The sequence below is a fragment of the Phocoena phocoena genome, chromosome 11, assembly GCF_963924675.1.
Source record: "Phocoena phocoena chromosome 11, mPhoPho1.1, whole genome shotgun sequence".
Classification (NCBI taxonomy): Eukaryota; Metazoa; Chordata; class Mammalia; order Artiodactyla; family Phocoenidae; genus Phocoena; species Phocoena phocoena.
The window spans coordinates 36161793-36182439 of NC_089229.1; the positions used below are offsets into that span (position 1 = coordinate 36161793).

Genomic DNA, 20647 nt, shown 5'->3' on the forward strand with positions numbered 1-20647 from the left:
AATCTGTCTAATTTCTAAGCTCTCCCAGCTTAAGGACTTGGCTGGTCACTAACGTAATCATTCCATTTTTAAGAAATGCTTCTATTCCATTTAAGATATCAGGTTTATTTTGTTTTCTTTATTTTGGCTGCATTGGGTCTTCGTTGCTGTGCGCGGGCTTTCTCTAGTTGCGGTGAGCGGGGTCTACTCTTCGTTGTGGTGCGCGGTCTTCTCACTGTGGTGGCTTCTCTTGTTGCAGAGCACGGGCTCTAGGCGCGTGGGCTTCAGTAGTTGTGGCGCACAGGCTTAGCTGCTCCGCGGCATGTGGGATCTTCCTGGACCAGGGCTTGAAGCCGTGTCCCCTGCATTGGCAGGCGGATTCTTAACCAATGTGCCACCAGGAAGTCTTATATGGATGGTTTTTATAAGTAGTGTTTTTCTGTGCTGGTCATTTTTCTTTTAATGAGCACTTTACCCATCTTCAAGTTTATGATTTTTTTTTTATATGTTACTTTAATTCTTTCCTTAGGAACTAATTTTGCCACATAATTTTAAAATGAAATAAACACATTTTAATTAATTGATTGATTAACTTGGTTTGTCCATCTACCTGTTGAAATTATTTATAATTATGATGTAGCACAGAATTATGAATTATATACCAAAAGAGTAATTAGATGTCTGGGTTTCTAATTCTTACTTTTCCATTAAAACTTTGTATGGTTATAGACAAACAGGTTATTTGACAAGACCTTTGTTTATCATCCACAAAATGAAGGGCTAAGACTAAATAACTCCTTAATCCCCTAAATTATATAATCATTTGTAGATTCATCACTGTCCACGAATTTACAGTCATTTCATAAACCAGTGACAATATCCTAGTTAGTTTAAAAAGGAACTGTCATATTCATGGATTTTCTAGATGATCTACTCAAGATTGACTAGCCCAAGTCCTGATTAATCCTTTCATTTTTTTAATATTTATATTTATTATCTAATTACTAACATATCTACTCATTGTAGAAAATCTGAAAGATAATAATTTTATTAAATCAGATGAATCCCATCACTCATAGTGATTGGTAAAGTTTTGGTGTTTTTCCAGAATTTATTTTATATTTTGAAAAAAATCAATTTTAAGTAAAATATTTTGCTAGTTTTAAATATTTAGGTTCCTTCTAGCATTTTAAAACTATATTAAAAAGTATGATAAATTTTCCAAAATTATATTTTCTCATTCAAGATCAATTTTTTGTGTATTCAAATTCCCCTCCCAATTTTTTTGCAGGTACTACACCTACTTCAGCAATTATCATCCTTCTTTGTAATTACCTTTTTAAAAAAATTTTTATCTTATTATCTTAGAATACATATATAGAATTCTTGAACTAATGAAAATGCATATATTTTCACAAATTTTTTTAAATAAAATTTTAACCAGCAATTTTTAAAAATTGTGGGTCACTGTTTAATGGCTTTAAACCATTTTTAATTAAGACATTTATCTTTTCCCTATAATAGGCAAAAGATGGTAACAGCTTTTCATTTCAGACTATTTTAATTTTTACATATGCAAATCAAGTTGACTTTTCCTTTGTAGTTTAATCACTATCTATTTTGCACAAAATTATTCTCCATTATAGGGACATATATTCTCTTCTACTTATATAGCTTTGTTATTAAAATTAACTACTTATTCTACATGAAATACATTTTACCATATGGTATGAGGCAGATATCTAATTTTATTGTTTCCAAACATTTAATCAATTCTCCCAGATCAGCTTTTATAAAAACTCCCTTCCCTCAATCATATTTAATTCCACATCTATTATCTATAAAGATTTAGTAAATTTTGATCTGTTTCTGGGGTCTCCGTTCTGTCCTACTAGGCAGATTTTCTGTTTTTATGCCAGGACAACACTGCTCTAATTACTGTAGCTTCTATTGATGCTAATATTTTAATATCAAGTACAGCAAGTCTCACCCATTATTCTTCTCTAAACCTTCTTGGTTCTGTTTTCCTGTTAAGTCTACCAGATAAACTTTAGAATGATTTTGTCAAGTTTTTGATAAATTTTTGAGATGTTTATTGCTATTGAATTATATAATCCAGGGATCAATTAAAGATGGCAGTTTTTACAAAATTGACTTTTCCTATTTAAAATTATACTCAATTCTTCATTTATTCCAACTCCTGTCTGTCCCCCATCTTTTTAATGTATCTATAGGACTTACCTCACCAATTATAATCTTCCTGATCTTAAATTAGACTATGAGATGTGTAGAGCCCGAGAGAAAACACTTCATCTGTCCTCCAACCTAAGTTCAGAAGTGGCTCCACAGAGTCTTGATAAATATCTGAGAAATAACTGATCACATTATGTATCAACTTGAATTTAGATGTTACATTTTTGCCGAGTATGTCACTGAAGAAAAATTTCCAAGTAACTTCTTTTTCTAGAATCTATAGGTCGGACAGAACCACATGACATCAGGAGCCTATTATGTCAAGAGTTTAACTTGCTGTGATTTTAATTCTCACTTTTTACTTCACGGTATTAGCATTAACATAGAAACATTAGGGAGTCTGGCCTTTATTTATTTATGTCATAAACTTGCTGTAACTATTGGCTGTCAAATTTTGTGAATCTTTTGTATTTCCATCCTAATATCTTCCTCAGCCTTATGGTATCATAAAGATGACAGAGTCCAGTTACCTTAGATATATTAGTCCTGATTGGAAATCCTTAAGAGGTAGTGAACAGAGCAGGCAAAGACAAAGACAAAAATTAAAATGATTACAAAAATTAGGAAGGCTACTTAGTATCTGACAACAGACTTTAACAATTATAACTTCTTCCTTTGGGGTGGAGTGATTGGAAATAAATGAAATATAATCCAAGTCTTAAACTGAGGGTTATGAAAAGGTTCAATACGTAATTCTTTAGCAAGTCCTTACAGCACCAAACTTAAGGGGAAACCCTTGAAGCCAGAAAGGGTAGTTTTAAAGCAAAGAGAGGAAATGCAGGGGAAAAAAAATGAAAATGTGTTTCATTAAGTAAAAACACAAATCATGAAGAAAGAGGTTAAACTTCAGTGAAAGTTAAAAAGGTTCCTAATACCTAGTGTTATATACCGGAAACATCTGATGTACCATCAAAATTTAACTTGGAAAATAGCCAGGAGCCTATGTTACTATGTCTCTCTTTGCAACTGGGGATCCTGAAGTTCTCTAGGCTAATCAATTTCCTTTATGTTTTCAAGGAAATAAATCACTAAGAGCAATCAATCAACAAATGTTGGAGACAATCCCATAAAATCTTCAGATTTTCCAAAAAAAGAGAAAGTGAGACTGTGTGTGTGTGTCTGTGTGTCTGTGTGTCCCTGTGTATGTTGGAGGTGATGATCCGCTCCCAAAAAATATAATACCGTCGTCAAGAGAATTACAATGCAATAAAATAAAACGGCTTAATACAACTGAAATATTTAGGGGATACTAAAAATATATGCAAGGAATTTCTAAATTGTGTTTAGAAAAACCCAAAGCTTACACCAGAAAAAAGAAAAAAGAATGAGTAAATGTTATACTAGCTTGGAAAGAATTAATGAAAATAATAGTATTCAGAGAAATAGGATATAAATATTTGCAGGAAGACATCAGAATAGAATAATAAAAGCATTTTCAGTTTTATACACATCTTCTTAGGATTACATTTCATATGTATTCCTGGATCAAGCAATATGTCTCTATAATATGTAATGAATAATATATTTTATATTATAAATTTTTATATTAATGTTAATTACTAAGATATATCAAAAATTTAAAAATTCATTCTATTTTTAATGAATACTTAAAAATAAGATTCTACAACAGCTCACAGAACCCCATACTCATAATTTACATGTTGGCAAAAAAAAGACTTGTAATCTGGAACAAAACTTTGCATGTTCTATTTTAATGCTTTATTCAATTTGAATATGACAATAGCTTCACTCAGTGTAAATAAAATCACAACTAAGTAACAGTTCATGCGGGAGTTAAATAAGATTTTCATGTAGGAAACAACTTTTCCCTACCTATTAGGAAAAGCCGATATAAATACACACAGAGCAAAGTATGTACAATCAGTAATGTATTTAATTTTTAACTTCATTTGTATTACTGGCCTATTCTAAATATGTGCAACAATTTATTGTTTTCTTGACATTGATTTTCAAGACTGTATCCTTCATACAAGATTTTCTTCTTCCTCATGATTATGTCCATTTCATCTCAATGTCATCAAAATTGGCATCTTTTAAGAATGAAATTTAGTTAATTTTCCAAGTATAACATAGCATCACTTTAATTTTCTGAGAACAATCCAGCCCATATTTATTCTGAGTAAAAGATTCACTCCGTGGATAGTGCTCAATAAGAGAGTAAAATATACACTTTTTTTTTCTCGTTTATTTCTACTGAAGCCTCAGAAAACATATTTTTCAAGCAGAACATATTGAAATTATTTGGGAATCAGAGAATAAGGATATAATTAGGTATTAATTTGAATATATTCATTTCCTTATAACTCAATTTAAAAATAAAGTTTTTAAGTCTCAATCTTTTCCTTTACCACTAAACTGGCAAAAGTATGAATTAATGTAACAGGTGGGTTCATGTGATTTTAATAGCAGTGAAATATAATCAACTGTCTCATATCGTATTTCCAGGAAAGCAAGCAACATCTAGACCGAAGCATGATCCTTAGGCAATCCCAGCACTGGCATGAAAATGTTCAAACTCCCCATAGGGACCATATATCTTCTGGTCCTGGGTTTAATTGAAACTTTAAACAAAATATATTACCTATTTAATGCAGCTGAACTGGAGGCTGGCCTTTGTAGTGTATGTAATGCCTAGCAAATTAATGTCTGCAACCATAGTACCTAATGTAGAATTTATATCAAGCGTGAATGGTAAAAAGAAAAAATAAATAAACCACTACAGTTTTATAATGAGAAACGAACTTTTAGGAGCAAATTGTGTACATACATTTCATATATTTATTCTTTTTGATATACAGCCCAAAGCTCATATTTCCTTATCTTATCGGCTCCATATCTTACAAAATGAATTTCTAAAATCTCCTGGCCCTGGTCTTATCCTTTCTTCCTCCTGGTCTTGTCCTTTCTGACGAATCAAACATGAAAATGCGGTGAAAAGATTTATCTTAAAAATTAGAAGTTAATATTCTTGTAGAGGTACACAGATCAATGGCTAATCCAGTTATACAGTCGTATCATATTTGAAGGGCTGACGCACAGATTTTCAAGAGCACCAAAGGAAGCAATCATAGGAAAATCACCAGAACTCAAAATAGGGGAAGCAGGTGGTATAAAAAGCTTAACACTACTGGAGTGTTAATGCTTCCACACTTGAAAGATGTGAAGTTCAAATCTCACACAGTTAAAAACCATTTCTTTCACAGTCAGCATGCTAAATGCCTTGAGCAATCCACTTTAGAACCACCAGTCATAGAAGAAAACATTAAGCATGTAACTGACCTATCAGAAATTTACTCTGAATATTTCTATTCTAAATATATTCTGGAACAAAGTGAGGTCAACACATACACACACACGCAAGTGTGTACACTAGAAAAATCCAACAAAAAGAAATTATGCACTAAAAAACCAACCATACAGAGGCTGAGAGAAAAGCAGACTTCTCTGACAGCCAACCTACTAAACTGAATTCAGCATAGAGTATACATCCTTCGAGTAGAGTTAGGATAAATTTACAAGTGAGAATTTTTGTGTTTTGTTGTCAGGAGATACATTTGACATCTTCTTTGTCAGTTCTTACTTAAATGAGAGTAAGGAATCTAAAGGTCCCTGGTAGCCATTTATGACAAAACTTTTTCATTCCACAAGTTTCTTTCTCAAAAACACAAATTCTAAAATTTGGACAAGCTCTTTACTCTAAAAATTGTTATAATAAATTCACCGTGTCTCCTATTTATTGGTTCTTTCACCATTCTCTCTAACTAGCTCAATGAAATTGGGGAAATCTCTCATAATTGAAGAGCCGTTTTCACAAAACTGAAAATTAAGTCAAAAGAGTCCTTCTTTTTTATGAGAGAATGTGAGGAAAAAGCATCTTGTCAATTTTAAACCTATGTAAGTAAAAGACTTGTTAGTTGCAGGCTGATGGAGGAAAATATATTTTCTAATAATGAGCTAGGATTTCATAAGTAACAGCGATGTGTATAAAAAAAGATCTAGGAATTATCAGAAATAAGAGAATCAAATGGTAAGATCAAAATAAAGGCAAATGAGGTAATAAATAGCAATGATCATTATCATGGAATTCCCCTGGAAGAATGTAACCTCTCCCTAAGATAAAAGCATGTAACCCATAGACACATATTTTTTAAAGAACAGGGATATATAAATATATGTGCAAATTGTGACACTAGTGTCACATCAAAAAAAAAAAAAGCTTGAGATTTTTGTTTGTTTTGTTTGTTTTGGTTTGTTTGGTCCAGTCAACATAGTAGGCCTACAAAGTTATAAACAAAATATTCTCGAGGTTAGAGTAATACAATTATCCATTTCATTTATAGGCATTTACTTATTAAGGAAAGATACTAAAGAGCACTAGACCAACTGTGAAATCACTTACAAAGTTCTATGAGAGCAGAAACCATATGGACTATTTCCATTTCATTCTACCACCACTATACACACCCGCCAACTCAGGACCTGTGACTTAAAGATTTTTTTTTTTTTCGCACACAGAGGTTATTCTAAACATAGTGATTGCAGACTGCAACACCAAGGCTGTAACTCTAGATTCCTACTCCATGAATACATCGTGGCTTTTTGTTCTCAAGATATATTTCCAAGATGAAATGGCCTAAATTGCTTATATATTATAATTAAACCCAACAATCACTTTGCATTGAGAAAGCCAAGTAATTTTATATTAAATAGTAAATAGGCTTAAAATGACCTTTGGGATTGGAAGGGCTCAAACTGATAAAATTGAAAGCTACAGTCTATTTTAGTTTCCCATAATCTCTTAGGATTATTCAAAAGCAATGCTTAAGTATACATAGTAAGGGAAATAAACAATTACAGAGAAAGAAGAGAAAAAATGAGGGTGGTTAAAAATTAACCTACATTAAAAGAATTTTAATATCCTGCATTTCATGCATCTGTAATGAAACCACAATTTTGTAGGTGTTGAAAGGTGATGAAAAGGTTTTTAATATATATTTGGATGAGGAATGATATCTATATCCATATATCTATATATCTATATCTACACATAGATATATATGCTGGTTTTTAAATGGGTAAAGATAAGCTATATTGACATAGTGAAGAATGTGCCAGTTTTGGCAACACAGAAGGACTGGATACAAAAGGCATTTAAATTTAAATCAGTAGACTACACTTCTGGTTCTAACACAAACTGTGTAATCCTAAACAGATCAACCTAACTCTTGGTAGGTCCTTTTCTTCTCCTGTGTCTCCCACTTAGTAAAGTTCCTTTAGCATTTGTTGTAGAGCTGGTTAGGTGGTGCTGAATTCTCTTAGCTTTTGCTTGTCTGTAAAGCTTTTGATTTCTCCATCGAATCTGAATGAGATCCTTGCCGGTAGAGTAATCTTGGTTGTACGTTCTTCTCTTTCATCACTTTAAGTATATCATGCCACTCCCTTCTGGCTTGTAGAGTTTCTGCTGAGAAATCAGCTGTTAACCTTATGGGAGTTCCCTTGTATGTTATTTGTCGTTATTCCCTTGCTGCTTTCAAGAATTTTTCGTTGTCTTTAATTTTTGCCAATTTGATTCCTGTGTTTCTTTGCATGTTTCTCCATGGGTTTATCCTGTATGGGACTCGCTGCGCTTCCTGGACTTGGTTGGCTATTTCCTTTCCCACGTTAGGGAAGTTTTCGACTATAATCTCTTCAAATATTTTCTTGGGTCCTTTCTCTCTCTCTTCTCCTTCTGGGACCTCTATAACGCAAATGTTGTTGCGTTTAATGTTGTCCCAGAGGTCTCCTAGGCTGTCTTCATTTCTTTTCATTCTTTTATCTTTATTCTGTTCCACAGCTGTGAATTCCACCATTCTGTCTTCCAGGTTACATATCCATTATTCTGCCTCAGTTATTCTGCTATTGGTTCCTTCTAGTGTAGTTTTCATTTCAGTTATTGTATTGTTCATCTCTGTTTGTTTGTTCTTTAATTGTTCTAGGTCTCTGTTAAACATTTCTTGTATCTTCTTGATCTTTGCCTCCATTGTTTTTCTGAGGTCCTGGATCATCTTCACTATCATTATTCTGAATTCTTTTTCTGGAAGGTTGCCTATCTCCACTTCAGCTAGTTGTTTTTCTGGGGTTTTATCTTGTTCCTTCATCTGGTACATAGCCCTCTGCCTTTTCATCTTGTCTATCTTTCTGTGAATGTGGTTTTTGTTCCACAGGCTGCAGGACTGTAGTTCTTCTTGCTTCTGCTGTCTGTCCTCTGGTGGATGAGGCTATCTAAGAGGTTTGTGAAGGTTTCCTGATGGGAAGGACTGGTGGTGGGTAGAGCTGACTGTTGCTCTGGTGGGCAGAGCTCAGTAAGACTTTAATCCACTTGACTGCTGAAGGGTGGGACTGGGTTCCCTCCCTGTTGGTTGTTTGGCCTGAGGCAACCCAACACTGGAGCCTACCTGGGCTCTCTGGTGGGGTTAATGGCAGACTCTGGGAGGGCTCACGCCAAGGAGTACTTCCCAGAACTTCTGCTGCCAGTGTCCTTGTCCCCATGGTGAGCCACAGCCACACCCTGCCTCCGCAGGAGACCCTCCAACACTAGCAGGTAGGTCTGGTTCAGTCTCCTATGGGGTCACTGTTCCTTCCCTTGGGTCCTGATGCACACACTACTTTGTGTGTGCCCTCCAAGAGTGGAGTCTCCGTTTCCCCCAGTCCTGTTAAAGTCCCGCAATCAAATCCCACTAGCATTCAAAGTCTGATTCTCTAGGAATTCTTCCTCCCGTTGCTGGACCCCCAGGTTGGGAAGCCTGACATGGGGCTCAGAACCTTCACTCCAGTGGGTGGACTTCTGTGGTATAAGTGTTCTCCAGTCTGTGAGTCACCCACCCACGAGTTATGGGATTTGATTTTACTGTGATTGCACCCCTCCTACCATCTCATTTTGGCTTCTCCTTTGTCTTTGGATGTGGGGTGTCTTTTTTGGTGAGTTCCAGTGTCTTCCTGTCGATGACTGTCCAGCAGCTAGTTGTGATTCTGGTGTTCTCGCAAGAGGGAGTGAAAGCACGTCCTTCTACTCTGCCATCTTGGTTCAGGCTCAGATCAACCTAACTCTTTGAGTGTTAATTTCGAGCTTGTAAAATAAAAGATTATGTTAGGAGGATTTTAAAGATATGAATCTTCCATCTCTAACATTCTATGATTCTAAAAATCATTTACAATTTGAGAAGAAAAGAGGAGAAATTGAGATTCAATAAAGGCCTACAATAGGTGTCAGAATAAAGAATAATTTTGACGAAGTCTAGGGGAAAAATATGTCATGACAGGAAAAGGAGAAGAAACTCTAACCTAAATATGACGATTTCAATTTAAAGGGAATACTCTATTAATGGAATTAAATTAATTGGGCATTAACTAAGTATGCTGTTTCACTTTTGGTTAATGCAGTTAATGATAAAAGATGGATTTTGACTGTGGTTGTTGAGACATAAGGGGAAATGGACTTCGAGAGAAAATGCAGCAATTCTAGACAGGACAGAACTAAACAGAATCCCCGTTGGTGACTCCAAGGCCATCAGTACTTCAAAACTGTATCTATAGAGAAATCAGATTTATATTGGTAAATACAGAAAGAACTGCCAGAGAGAATACAAGCAGTGACTTCTGGAGTTTAAAGCCTACAGAAAGGATAATGATTACAACGGAAGGTAAATGTTACGAAACACTTACTAGGTTGGGCATTTGGTCCAACGTGCTTTACCTTCATTATCTCACTCAATCCTCAAACTGACACTACCATTACAAGCACATTATGGATGGGGAAACTGAGGCTTCAGTTAAGTAATTTGCCCAACGTCACTCAGCTGTTAAGTGTCAGAGCCATAATTTGAACCTGGGCTATCTGACTTCAGACTATACTGAATCTCCACTGAATCCAACCCATTCTCTCAAGAGGAAACTGAGGTACACAACTGGTTAGGAGCAATTTTAACAGTTATTGTGTGATTTGGCCTCTTAACATTTCATGTATTTTCATACCTTAATAATTATAACTGCCACCTAGGTGAAACTTTAATTTTTGTTTATAAAAGTGATATACAGTGTCTTTTAAAATATGATTCGTACATGCTCGTAAATTCACTTAATTTTGGATGGGACGATACTCCTCAATTATTGTTACTCAATCACCTTGATCCTATGAAATCAAAGAGAATAATGAGAATGTATTTTTAAATAGACTTCTAAGTTTACTTATAAATTATCACAATAAAAACTAAGTCTTATGATAAAATATAGAAAAATTTAAGTTGGGAAGCCAGTAATAATCGATAATCAAACTTGTTATTTTCTATTAATACACAAATGCGAAAAATAGGCTCATTCGATGTTCAGGGTAAGTCAACTACTGGCATGCAGCACAGAGTGATATGTTTTTCATAAAATGTTCAAGGGAAGGGAAAATGCAAAGGGCTGGAGTGTTGGTTTTTTGTTGTTTTTTTTTAAGCATCTGCAATGAATTGAGTTATTAAAGTAATAATAACGTTCAAATATAATTGTATTTTTTCATACCTATTCCTTTATGTCTCCTAACTTCCAAATAAAAGAAAATAAATAATGTTTGCAGATATACACGCAAGTGCTTGGGGGTAGTGGTCTTGAAGGGGTAAATGAATGAGCCGTGAGAAAAATGAATACTTGCAGGCTAAATCTGGCCAGACGTTATAATCCACCACTGATCCCTAAAGGGCACCAATAATATGCAAATGTGAGAATTAGAAAACACATTCAAGGCTGTTGATAAACTTGATAGGATCGTCAGCACATGTTGACAGGCTAATGAAAATGATGAACTGATAGGGCAGCTTATCTCCTGGGCCATTTTTTTTTTCTTGTCAAATGGAGGCTAATCAAAATGTATTAGGAGTTAAAGCCAACACTCAGAGGATTTCACCCATTTGATTAGGAGGTGAACTCATTCTTGGAGAAAATTACAGTTTCGTGAACAACTGAAACTACAAAACCTAGTCAGCTGACAGACCGTCACATAAAATTAAACAGAAGGCAGCCACTATAATTATGGCAGAAATCTGGAATTATAAATTATATTGGGATTCTCCCTTTGCAAATTGTTAGAGGGCTTTGCAGAGTCTGGGCAAAGCAGCTCACTCCTTCTATAATGGAAAATAAGACAAAGGACTAAGCAATCACCCCAGGGATACACTTATCTTTTGCTGCCTGTGTGTGCTCAGCATCTGTGTAACCACATGAGACACAGATCTCAAGGCACCAGCTGAATTTTCAATCAAATGTATTTACTTAAAATAATTGAATGAATTTTTTCAAATCATTAACTATAGTGAATACCACACTTCCTATAAACAATAAAGATGCCATATGCAGTCTGCTGCCATGGATCTGAGTCCTTTCCTAATTTAAAGAAAGGTGTCTTCTCTGATAACTGAGGAAAATTGGGAAAAAGTCCTTCCCAAGCATTAGCGTTAAAAATAAAATTATAAACTAAAACCACTGTGCCTGCTCAGACAAAACTAGAGAACACAGTTCTTTCAATATTCATTTTGAAATGAATAACCATCCAGCACGAACACAGAAGGTTAATTCAACTGATAAATCTAGGTACACACTTTATGGACATGTACATTTCACCTGAGTGGATAGATTGATGGTAAAATGTTAGACAGTGAAAGGCGCAGTTTTAATTCATAAGAGGGTGAAGACAAAAGTACATTTAAGGAAGTTAGATTTTACCTTTCAGTAATTAAACCAAAGAGAAAAAGAAATAGCAACTAAAACTACTCCACTGTCCTCTTTAACACGAGCGTTAAATCACCCTGCTGCTGTCCAGGCTAAATGTCAGGATTCCCAGAGACAAGGAATGAATATATAAACCTCTCCCAAATCTTTTTTTTTTTTTCTACTTACTGACCTGTGCCTTGTTCTAGCTCTAAACTATTTCTAAATTTTCTGTTATTTAAAAAAAAGTAGAAGTGAGTGTCCTTGCCAGGCATATATTTTCTAGTTTGGGAGGACTTGGGATTTTATATGTGCACTCAGAGTCATACAGCTACTGTCAAATGTCTCAAATCACAGAATATAACAGCATAAAATAATCCCAGCGATCATGTAGTCACATTTAGTTTATATGCATGAGGAAGGCCTAGAAATACTAAGCAAGTTAACCAAGTTTAATGAAAAAGGAAAATCTGAGTTTGCGATTTGTTGTTCGGAGAAAAAGAAATATTTGATTTGAGGACAAAAGTAACCCCTTATCTGGAAACAGCAGAGTTAATCAATCAGCAGAACATCTTAAACTTTAGGGATTCTTTTCAAGAATCACATACTAAATAGGCAATTTTCAGGTGTGTCCACCATCAAATAGCTGTGGTAACAATTTCCTATCAGGCTGCCACAGATCAATTGCAGGTAATAGGCAGATTATTTTACTAGGAATTCTAGTTCTTGACCTCTTGTACCTAGAAAAATCAATGCCCTAGCGTACATACTTTCTGATTAATAAGAAAATTAAGCTAATTATTCAATGTAGAAAAAGGAATAATTGTAGTAGGATATTTACACTCTTCACAGTATTGTTTTTACTCTAAAATAATACCCTGAAAAAAACCTCTTGAGATCCAAGCCTTTAACAGAGAAAACCATACAAGTTGGCTCAGTTGCTCACATTTTTTTATAAGCATCAAAACCATGAATCTTTACATCATAGCAATGTTTATTTTTGAGGAGGACATTATGATTAAGAAAATAACATGTCAAAAATTATCACAAATTTCATAAATTCATTAAAATCTACAAGTACTTTATTCATCATTTTCAATCTCTAGGGTCTAGCTAACACTCAAAACCCACTTCAGTTTTTGAGCCCCTTCTGGACAACTCTGGGATCCAGCCAATTGTTGAAAATCACATTTATTTCTCTAAGAATAAGTATGCTTTGTAAAAATTTGAATGTGACACTCAATTGTGAACAGGGTTTTTTTAGTGAAGATTAACAAAATATGATTTATTAGAATTCCATTTAACAGAATTACAGGTTTCAATTTTTCCATAGGTTCCTGAAATATCAATTAAAATATTACTATTTTACTTACCCATCATGTTGTACAAGCTCTGTGGGGCAAACTGCCTTGGCATTTTCTGAATTGCTTCCTTGTATACACTAAGCGCATCCTAATTTAAGAAACAGAAAAAGAGCTAAAGTACAGGGCTAGTCACTGAAAACAAAATAACAACATCCTTCCGAAATTAAAATCTTCCATTGCTCTTTCTAAATGGTATTTAGAGGAAAATAATTAAGCTGTCCTTTGATATCATACTGCCTCCATTTCATGAATAAAAATATTCAACCCAGTCCGTGAGGAAGGTCATATAAAAATCAGTTTAACAAGGAGTCAAATGTTACCACTGTTCTCTCAATATAAATTTTTCAGTTCCCATAGATTATGCAATAAAATAACCAGAAGTCACCCACAGTCATCTAAAATCTGTAGGTACTTCAAGTCAGGCGATCAAGTAGGATCTAAATAAAATATCAGCTAACGAATCTTCTAGCTACTGAGACCTACTGAGATCATTAAATGCAATTATTTTTAAAATTCTATTTTCACCCTCACGTTGCAGTCTTAATACATCGTGTAAGACAGTGTGTGTGGGTGTCATTTGAGGAGGGAGGAGCCATACTGAATGGGAGAGAAGAAACCCATGCAGGCAGGCTTCGTGAGAGAGACAGGGAACACAGGACTGGGTCAACCTCCCAACTTCCCATACAAGACCCTGTTATCGTCACCTTTCCCCTCTCCCCAATTCAAAAACACAATAAAATTAGTTTTCACTGGGTTATTGTTTTAAAAAGAATGAAAAGAAACGAGTAGGATTTATATCAAATCATTTACTCAATACACAGAGTACAAAAATGTATTTTTTAACATCAAAAAATGGATATGGATAAAAATAATAATGTGTCTTGAATTGTAAAACCAAAGAGATGGTGAGCAAACAAGCTTGAGCTGCAATGCATGTTATTTCCTTTTCCTGAGGAGTCATAATTACGCTGAGAAATTCACAGTGAAGAAATCCATTAAGTTTTGCTTGAGCAGAGTTTTTTTCCAAACTCTTTTAATAAAAACACTTATGAGCTTCTTAAATGATCAGTGTCCCTACAATGAGATGGTAGGTAGAAAACATTGAGACTAGATCAGAACAAGGGGGAGGAATAAGGCAGAGGTTTTGGCCTGACCTCATAGTGTCCCTGCTCATGATAGAGTTTCCCCAGGTTGTACAGACAGCTGGTGACCGAGCTCTTATGGGCATGAGGGTCCTTTAGGTTTTCGTCAGGGATCTCAGAACACTTCAGGAACGTGCGTCGAGCTTCTTCCGTCTTTCCTTGGTTCATTAGAATAATCCCGGTGTTTAAATATGCAGCTGAGGGGAGACAAGTGGAAATATAAAAGTTGAGAAGATGATGTATACTATGGAAACAATAAAGTTATCTTTACTTCCGTTTTGTTTCTATGCATTATTTCTGATTTTAAAAGAAAACCAAGAAACAAATACCCAGGGAACAAATATACAAAAGAACAACAATGTAGTAAGAAGTACAGGTATCACTGAAAAAAAAAATATAAGAGTCTCTGCCTTCAAGGAGTCAGAATATTTTGAGCTTAATATCTAGATGAATAAAAGTTATATTTATCTTAATATATTAACATGATAAACAGGCACCAAAATATTAAAATTGAGAGAGATGGAATTGTTAAAGTCTCATAATTTGATTGGCAAGTATTCAGAAATAGAGTTACCATGTTTTTTAATCTGTGAGGCTTTAAATCACCGTTTTCACGAAGGGAGGGTGGGGAGGGAGGGATATTTTAAAAGGACTTGAATGTTACTTACAAGCCAGCGTAGGCCTGCTCCCGATCGCCAATTTATAATAATGTAGTGCTTCTGCAAACCTGCTGTTCTCTTGTAGAAGTAACCCTCTGCATGAGCAAAACAGAAATTTGGACACAAGACTGTATCACTATACATAAAATCAAATTTTCATTTTATATTTCAAAAATAAAATGGTTAATGGGGCCATAAAAATGACGAGGTACTATAAAAATAAATTCTAACTAGAAGGAAATGATTACTCAGGAGAGAAAATACTAGAGAGGGATCAGCTGCATTTACGTTACATTAGAAAGTATTAAGAAGTAATTTCAAAAAGCTCTTTACCCCCTACTGAAATTTCCCCTTTCCAGCAATCTTTTCTCTCCCACTAGAATTACAAACCACCTGGATTTCTCCTTGGAGCGGGCAGTTTTTCATCACTTCAGAAAGGAAACCTGTCTAAGGCCCTGATATACATATATACATTTAAACCTGAGACGCCGCCTCTCCCACTGGCCATATTGCTTAGGAAATATTGGCCCATGACTGCTTGAAAGGCAAAAGGTAATCTGGATCAATAGTATAGAGTCAGAATCTTATCAGATTCCATCAAAGACTGAAGACCAACCACATTGTTATTCCCTTATTATTTGGATTTGGTCAAATAAGCTTAAATTTCAGAACACTGGGTGAATTTCAGTTCACTGTTGCGAGACATGCTTTTGTCTACAGACCCTCAGACTCTGGGCCTCCCTAGGAGGCTCCTCTGGCAGTGCGTGGCCACATGGATTATCCCAGCATTTCCAGGCCCTGCCCTCATGACAAGTGAGAATCAATTATAAGCATGTCTGTGAAAATACAGTGTCAAGGAACTGGACTAAGTTCTGAAAGTTCTCACAGAGGGCTTTCTGGCCTATCCCTATTCTCATATAATCAGCAAGTGTCTTACAGACATTTGGCACCTGTCTTGGACCCGAGTACTACTGTCATGAACCTCAAATTGCAGATTCCATTTGTCAGCTCCTGAGCCCTCCAAAAGGCGGTAAAATGGAGGTTTGCAAAATGAGAAGGCCACTGATAAAAACTTATCATTTTGTAGAGTATTTTTAAGTACTCAGCTTTTTACTTAATGGGCATGATTGAAAAATAATAAAGTAAATCATTTTGAAATTAAAGTTTGCTCACTTGTGCCATTAGCATATATTAACCTAATTATTTCTATTGTTTGTTAAAAGAGCCATTTGAATAAATGAAACTGTTCCAAACCACATTAACAGTTACATATGCACAGAAATGTACATATCTGTAGAAAATTTAGAGCAACAATTTGATGATGAAATTGATGTGCTTTGCTGTTAAGTGTACTTTTCAGTTGCTAGGAACAAGGAAAAACAAAGCTTCCTGCGGTATTCAAGAGTCTGTGAAAAAGTTCAGTTGTCTTTAGAAGCAAGTAAAACTGATAAAGAGAAAGAACACTCACATACCTTCCAAAAAGGAATAATATTCTTTATAAAAATAATTTTGACAAAATGCTTTCCATAAGCTCATACACATTATCTCATTTCAGAAACATATCTACAACCTTAATTATCTTTGTCACTTTCCTTTGAGCTTCAGATAAAGAGGTGTTTCTTCTTTGATACAAGGCCAATGTCATCAGAGGAGAAATCCATCTTAATCCGAGTCTTTCTACTTTCCTCAGGAACTAAAGTCCTTCCATGAGCCCCTTTTTATCCAATATCTTCAATCTTTTTCCCCATTGCAATTTCTTTTCCCTTAAGACTACAAAAATGTTTGTGTGCCTCTTAGCATAGAGCGGAAGATAAAACCCTACCATCTTATCATTCCTGCATCCACCTCTTAACTACCTCTTACTGTCGTTCTTCCCCTCAAAGTCAGATTTCCTTTAAGAACAGTCTGTGGTGCACATGTCCAATGACTCAAATCCCATTTACCCCTAAATCCAGTGTAGGCTCTCTCCCAGAATTCTGCTGAAATGTCATAATCGAATTTCCACTAATTATCAAACTCCCAAAATAGTTTGCTTATATGAATCACCTACTCAACTGTAGCATCTGTGACTATTAAACCCATTTTCCTTCCTGAAACTCTTGTGTTTCCTCGGCTTCTGGAATATCAGTCTTCCTTATTCCCTATCCATGACACTATCCTTCCAAGAATGAAGAAAAGTGTATCTTTATTCATATATTCCTTTAAAAGAAGCTGGTATTTCCCAGGACTTTGTCTTTTTCTCCTTTTCTTGGTAAGTACTGTCTCTGCATGACAACATGCATACATGCAGCTCATATGCTGACTGTTCTCAATTCTAAATTAGCGATCTCTCTCCTGACATCCAGATCTGTTGAAAATTCAACGGCTTACTCAGCCACATCAATCTAGGTGCTTATTAGCTGGAATTTCAAAACCAACACATCCAAAAATTGAAAGCAATATTTCCCACTCAAAAATAAAGAGATAAATGAAAGAGATAAAAGAAGAAAAAAATCTTTCCTCAACAATTAGAACCATCCTTTACATCAGTTGCTAAAATCAGAAACCTGGTTATCACTCGTGACTTTTCACTTACCCTCAAAATCCCACGTTTAAAAAGTCTTCAAAGCCTACCAATTCTTATTTTACTTTCTAAGGCTCTTTACTCTGGCCCCTCAAGGTTCACTTTTACAGATCTGGCAGAGCCCTTTTTACCTTTCCTGTCACCTAAATAACTGCAATCGCCCACTAATGAGTCTGCACATAATTACATTTCTAAAGGACAAATATGCTGTTAGGCTAGACAAAAAGAACATGAGGAGATGAATGCATATCTTTGAAACTGTACCTAAAGCCCATAAACCTGGAAAATGATGTATTCAGCCTCATGGGCTCCCCAATACTGATGTATTCCAGTCCTGTCATTTTCTACCTCATAAAATACAGCATGATAACCACACCTAGACAATCCTGTCCAGCCTGCCTCATTCTTTGGAAGAAACTAGTCACACAGAGGGATGGAGCAGCTAAGTCTCCAGGATTATATATAAAGTGGCTCTTTGAATTAGAGAGCATCATCCTCTGTATCATCTGAATAAAGTTAGCAACGGAGTGAGTCCAAGTTAGACGGCTATTGTGACCAATTTCTCATGGCTAACGATTTAATTGAGCATCAACTATGCTCTAGTATGCACCCTGCAAATGTGAACAAGACAGATGCACTCTCCTGTGGATGCACGATCTATTGAGGGAGACAAATAAGAAAATAAATGGTGTGGAAAATTACTATGATAGGGTACAGAGGAGCAACACCGCTCTAGCTCAGGAATGGACAAAGGAAGGAACACGGAGTGCAAGTGCCACTGGGCAGAGGCTTGAAAGTAAGCAGCAGTTAGCCCGCAGTAACGAGTGTCATCATCAGCCCCATGTTACACAGGAAGAAAGCGAGGTCCACGGAGAATTTACCAACTAACCCTAGGTTTTATGGTTAACAAGAGACAAAGCCAGGACTGGAACACAGTTTCTCTAATACAAAATCCCATGCTCTTTCTAAAAGAAAAAAAGAAGAGGAGAGAGAAGATAATTCAAGTCTAGATGCATATGTACTAGGTTATGTTTCCTTTTGCTCTAAAATTCTTCAGATTTTGGATAATATGAATTTGAATTAATGCTCTGAAAAGGAATCCAAACGCCAAATTCATTCAGGATGAATTTGGGTCAATTCTAGCACTGTAACAACGAAGCTTCTATTACTGCTGTTCTCCACATTTATAGAACCCATTCTTTATTTTACTGAAGACTGGATAGAAGGATGGAAACCCTTCACATTGTAATAGTTGTGGTTGTAATAATAATAAGAACAACAACAGCTAAATCTATTTGGCACTTACAGTGTTACATATATTAACTTAATTTACATATATTAACTTATTACTCATCAATAATCTTATGAGGTAGGTTATTATTACAAGTCTCATCTTACAGATGAAGAATCTGGGGCAAGTAAAAGTTCTGCAACATACCAGAGGACACACAACTAGCAAGAAGTGTGCCACAGTTCAAGCCCAGCAATCCGATTGTAAAGGAGGATCTGTATTTTAATAGACCATTCATACCAAAGGCTTTTCCACAGCTGTTTAAAATTGATGACACAGTTTGTTTACATGCTGATCATGTCAATAAAATCTTCTGGTTTCTATGTATATTAAAAACAACAACACATTTTAATATACCATCAAGCTAGAATCTAATAAGAAATAGTGTTATTCATATTATGTGAAGTTGCTTTACAATTAAGGAAACTTGCCCATGCTATAGATTAATGTGAATTCAAAGTGTCTTTTGGGGGAGAAATTGAAAAAATGTTATTGATCTCTAAATAATAAATGGTTGGGTCACTTTTACGTATCTGTGTGTAGGTGGATATATTATAGTGTATTTTAATAGATCCAAATCTTTCACTTCTCATATTTCTCCCCCAGTGATTTATCTTTCAGAACCACAGTCACTGAAATTAAGCAGCCAGTGAAGAATACAAATTGGAGAAACAGAAAGAATAAATACTTGTTACAGTCAAAGGAAGAAAACACATCTGGATACAAAAAGTACTACTCACTGTAACACTTAAATTCCAGAAGACCACTTTACTTCAAGAAAAAACAACAAAATGCCCTCCCTTAAATCCTTTCAGCTTTTTTTTTTTAACCTGATTTTGACCATTTTCTAGGAATTACCATTAAGTGTGTAGAATTTCTTTTTCTTGCAAAAGTTTTGCCCATCTTTACCCCAATCTCCCCTAACAACCCTTTCTCTAAAATACCATTAAAAATAAAAATCACAATACTCCAGATACTTGATAAATGAAAACCAGTCAAACCCGTGGTAACAGTGGATTGGACAGAGTTAAATGCAAACATTAAGTGTAAATAGGCATACAAATCCCTAGCTGATTCTAAATATTGACAGAGACAGAAGGGGAGCATTTTTTAGTACAATGTTTCTCAACCAGGGGTGACTTTGTCTCCCAGGGGACACTGGGCAATGTCTGGAGACGTTTATGGTTGTCACAAGTGGGTGGATGCTACTGGCATCTAGTGGGTAGAGGCCAGGTATGCCATTAAATATGTAAACATGTTAGAAGACACAAGACAGCCCCCCAAAGCAAAGATTTATCTGGCTCCCAATGTCAATAGCGCTGAGGTTAAGAAACCACATTTAGCATTTCATACATACTAACTGCAACATATCTGTTCAGAACATAAGGTCCTCATGTCCTTGCTAACCACATACATGAACTATGTAGAGAATACAGAATGTAAAAAAGCAAACTACAGGGAATAAATTTTTTTTTCAATAAAAATCTAATCTATCATCATTTCTACTGACTTTTCATTTAAAAAGGCAAAAAAATAAATTTTCTAAATTATTTTAAAAAGCATGCCCTTCCCCACTGCTATCAGTACATACAAACAAAATGTCAGTGGCTCTTTGTAGAAGGTTGCCCTCAATACAGAACTGTCAAAACATA

At 35.3% G+C, this 20647-nt stretch overlaps 1 protein-coding gene across 1 annotated transcript in view; it reads right to left on the minus strand.

Moving 5' to 3' along the window:
* The window catches only part of TMTC2 (transmembrane O-mannosyltransferase targeting cadherins 2), a 394308-nt gene that overhangs the window by 121279 nt on the left and 252382 nt on the right, over positions 1 to 20647 (minus strand). Inside the window, exons 5-7 of the mRNA XM_065887822.1 lie at positions 15151 to 15236; positions 14495 to 14679; positions 13350 to 13428 (exon numbers count right to left, since the gene is read on the minus strand). Of these exons, the coding sequence (XP_065743894.1) occupies positions 13350 to 13428; positions 14495 to 14679; positions 15151 to 15236 (350 nt within the window). The remainder of the gene's footprint in view (positions 1 to 13349; positions 13429 to 14494; positions 14680 to 15150; positions 15237 to 20647) is intronic.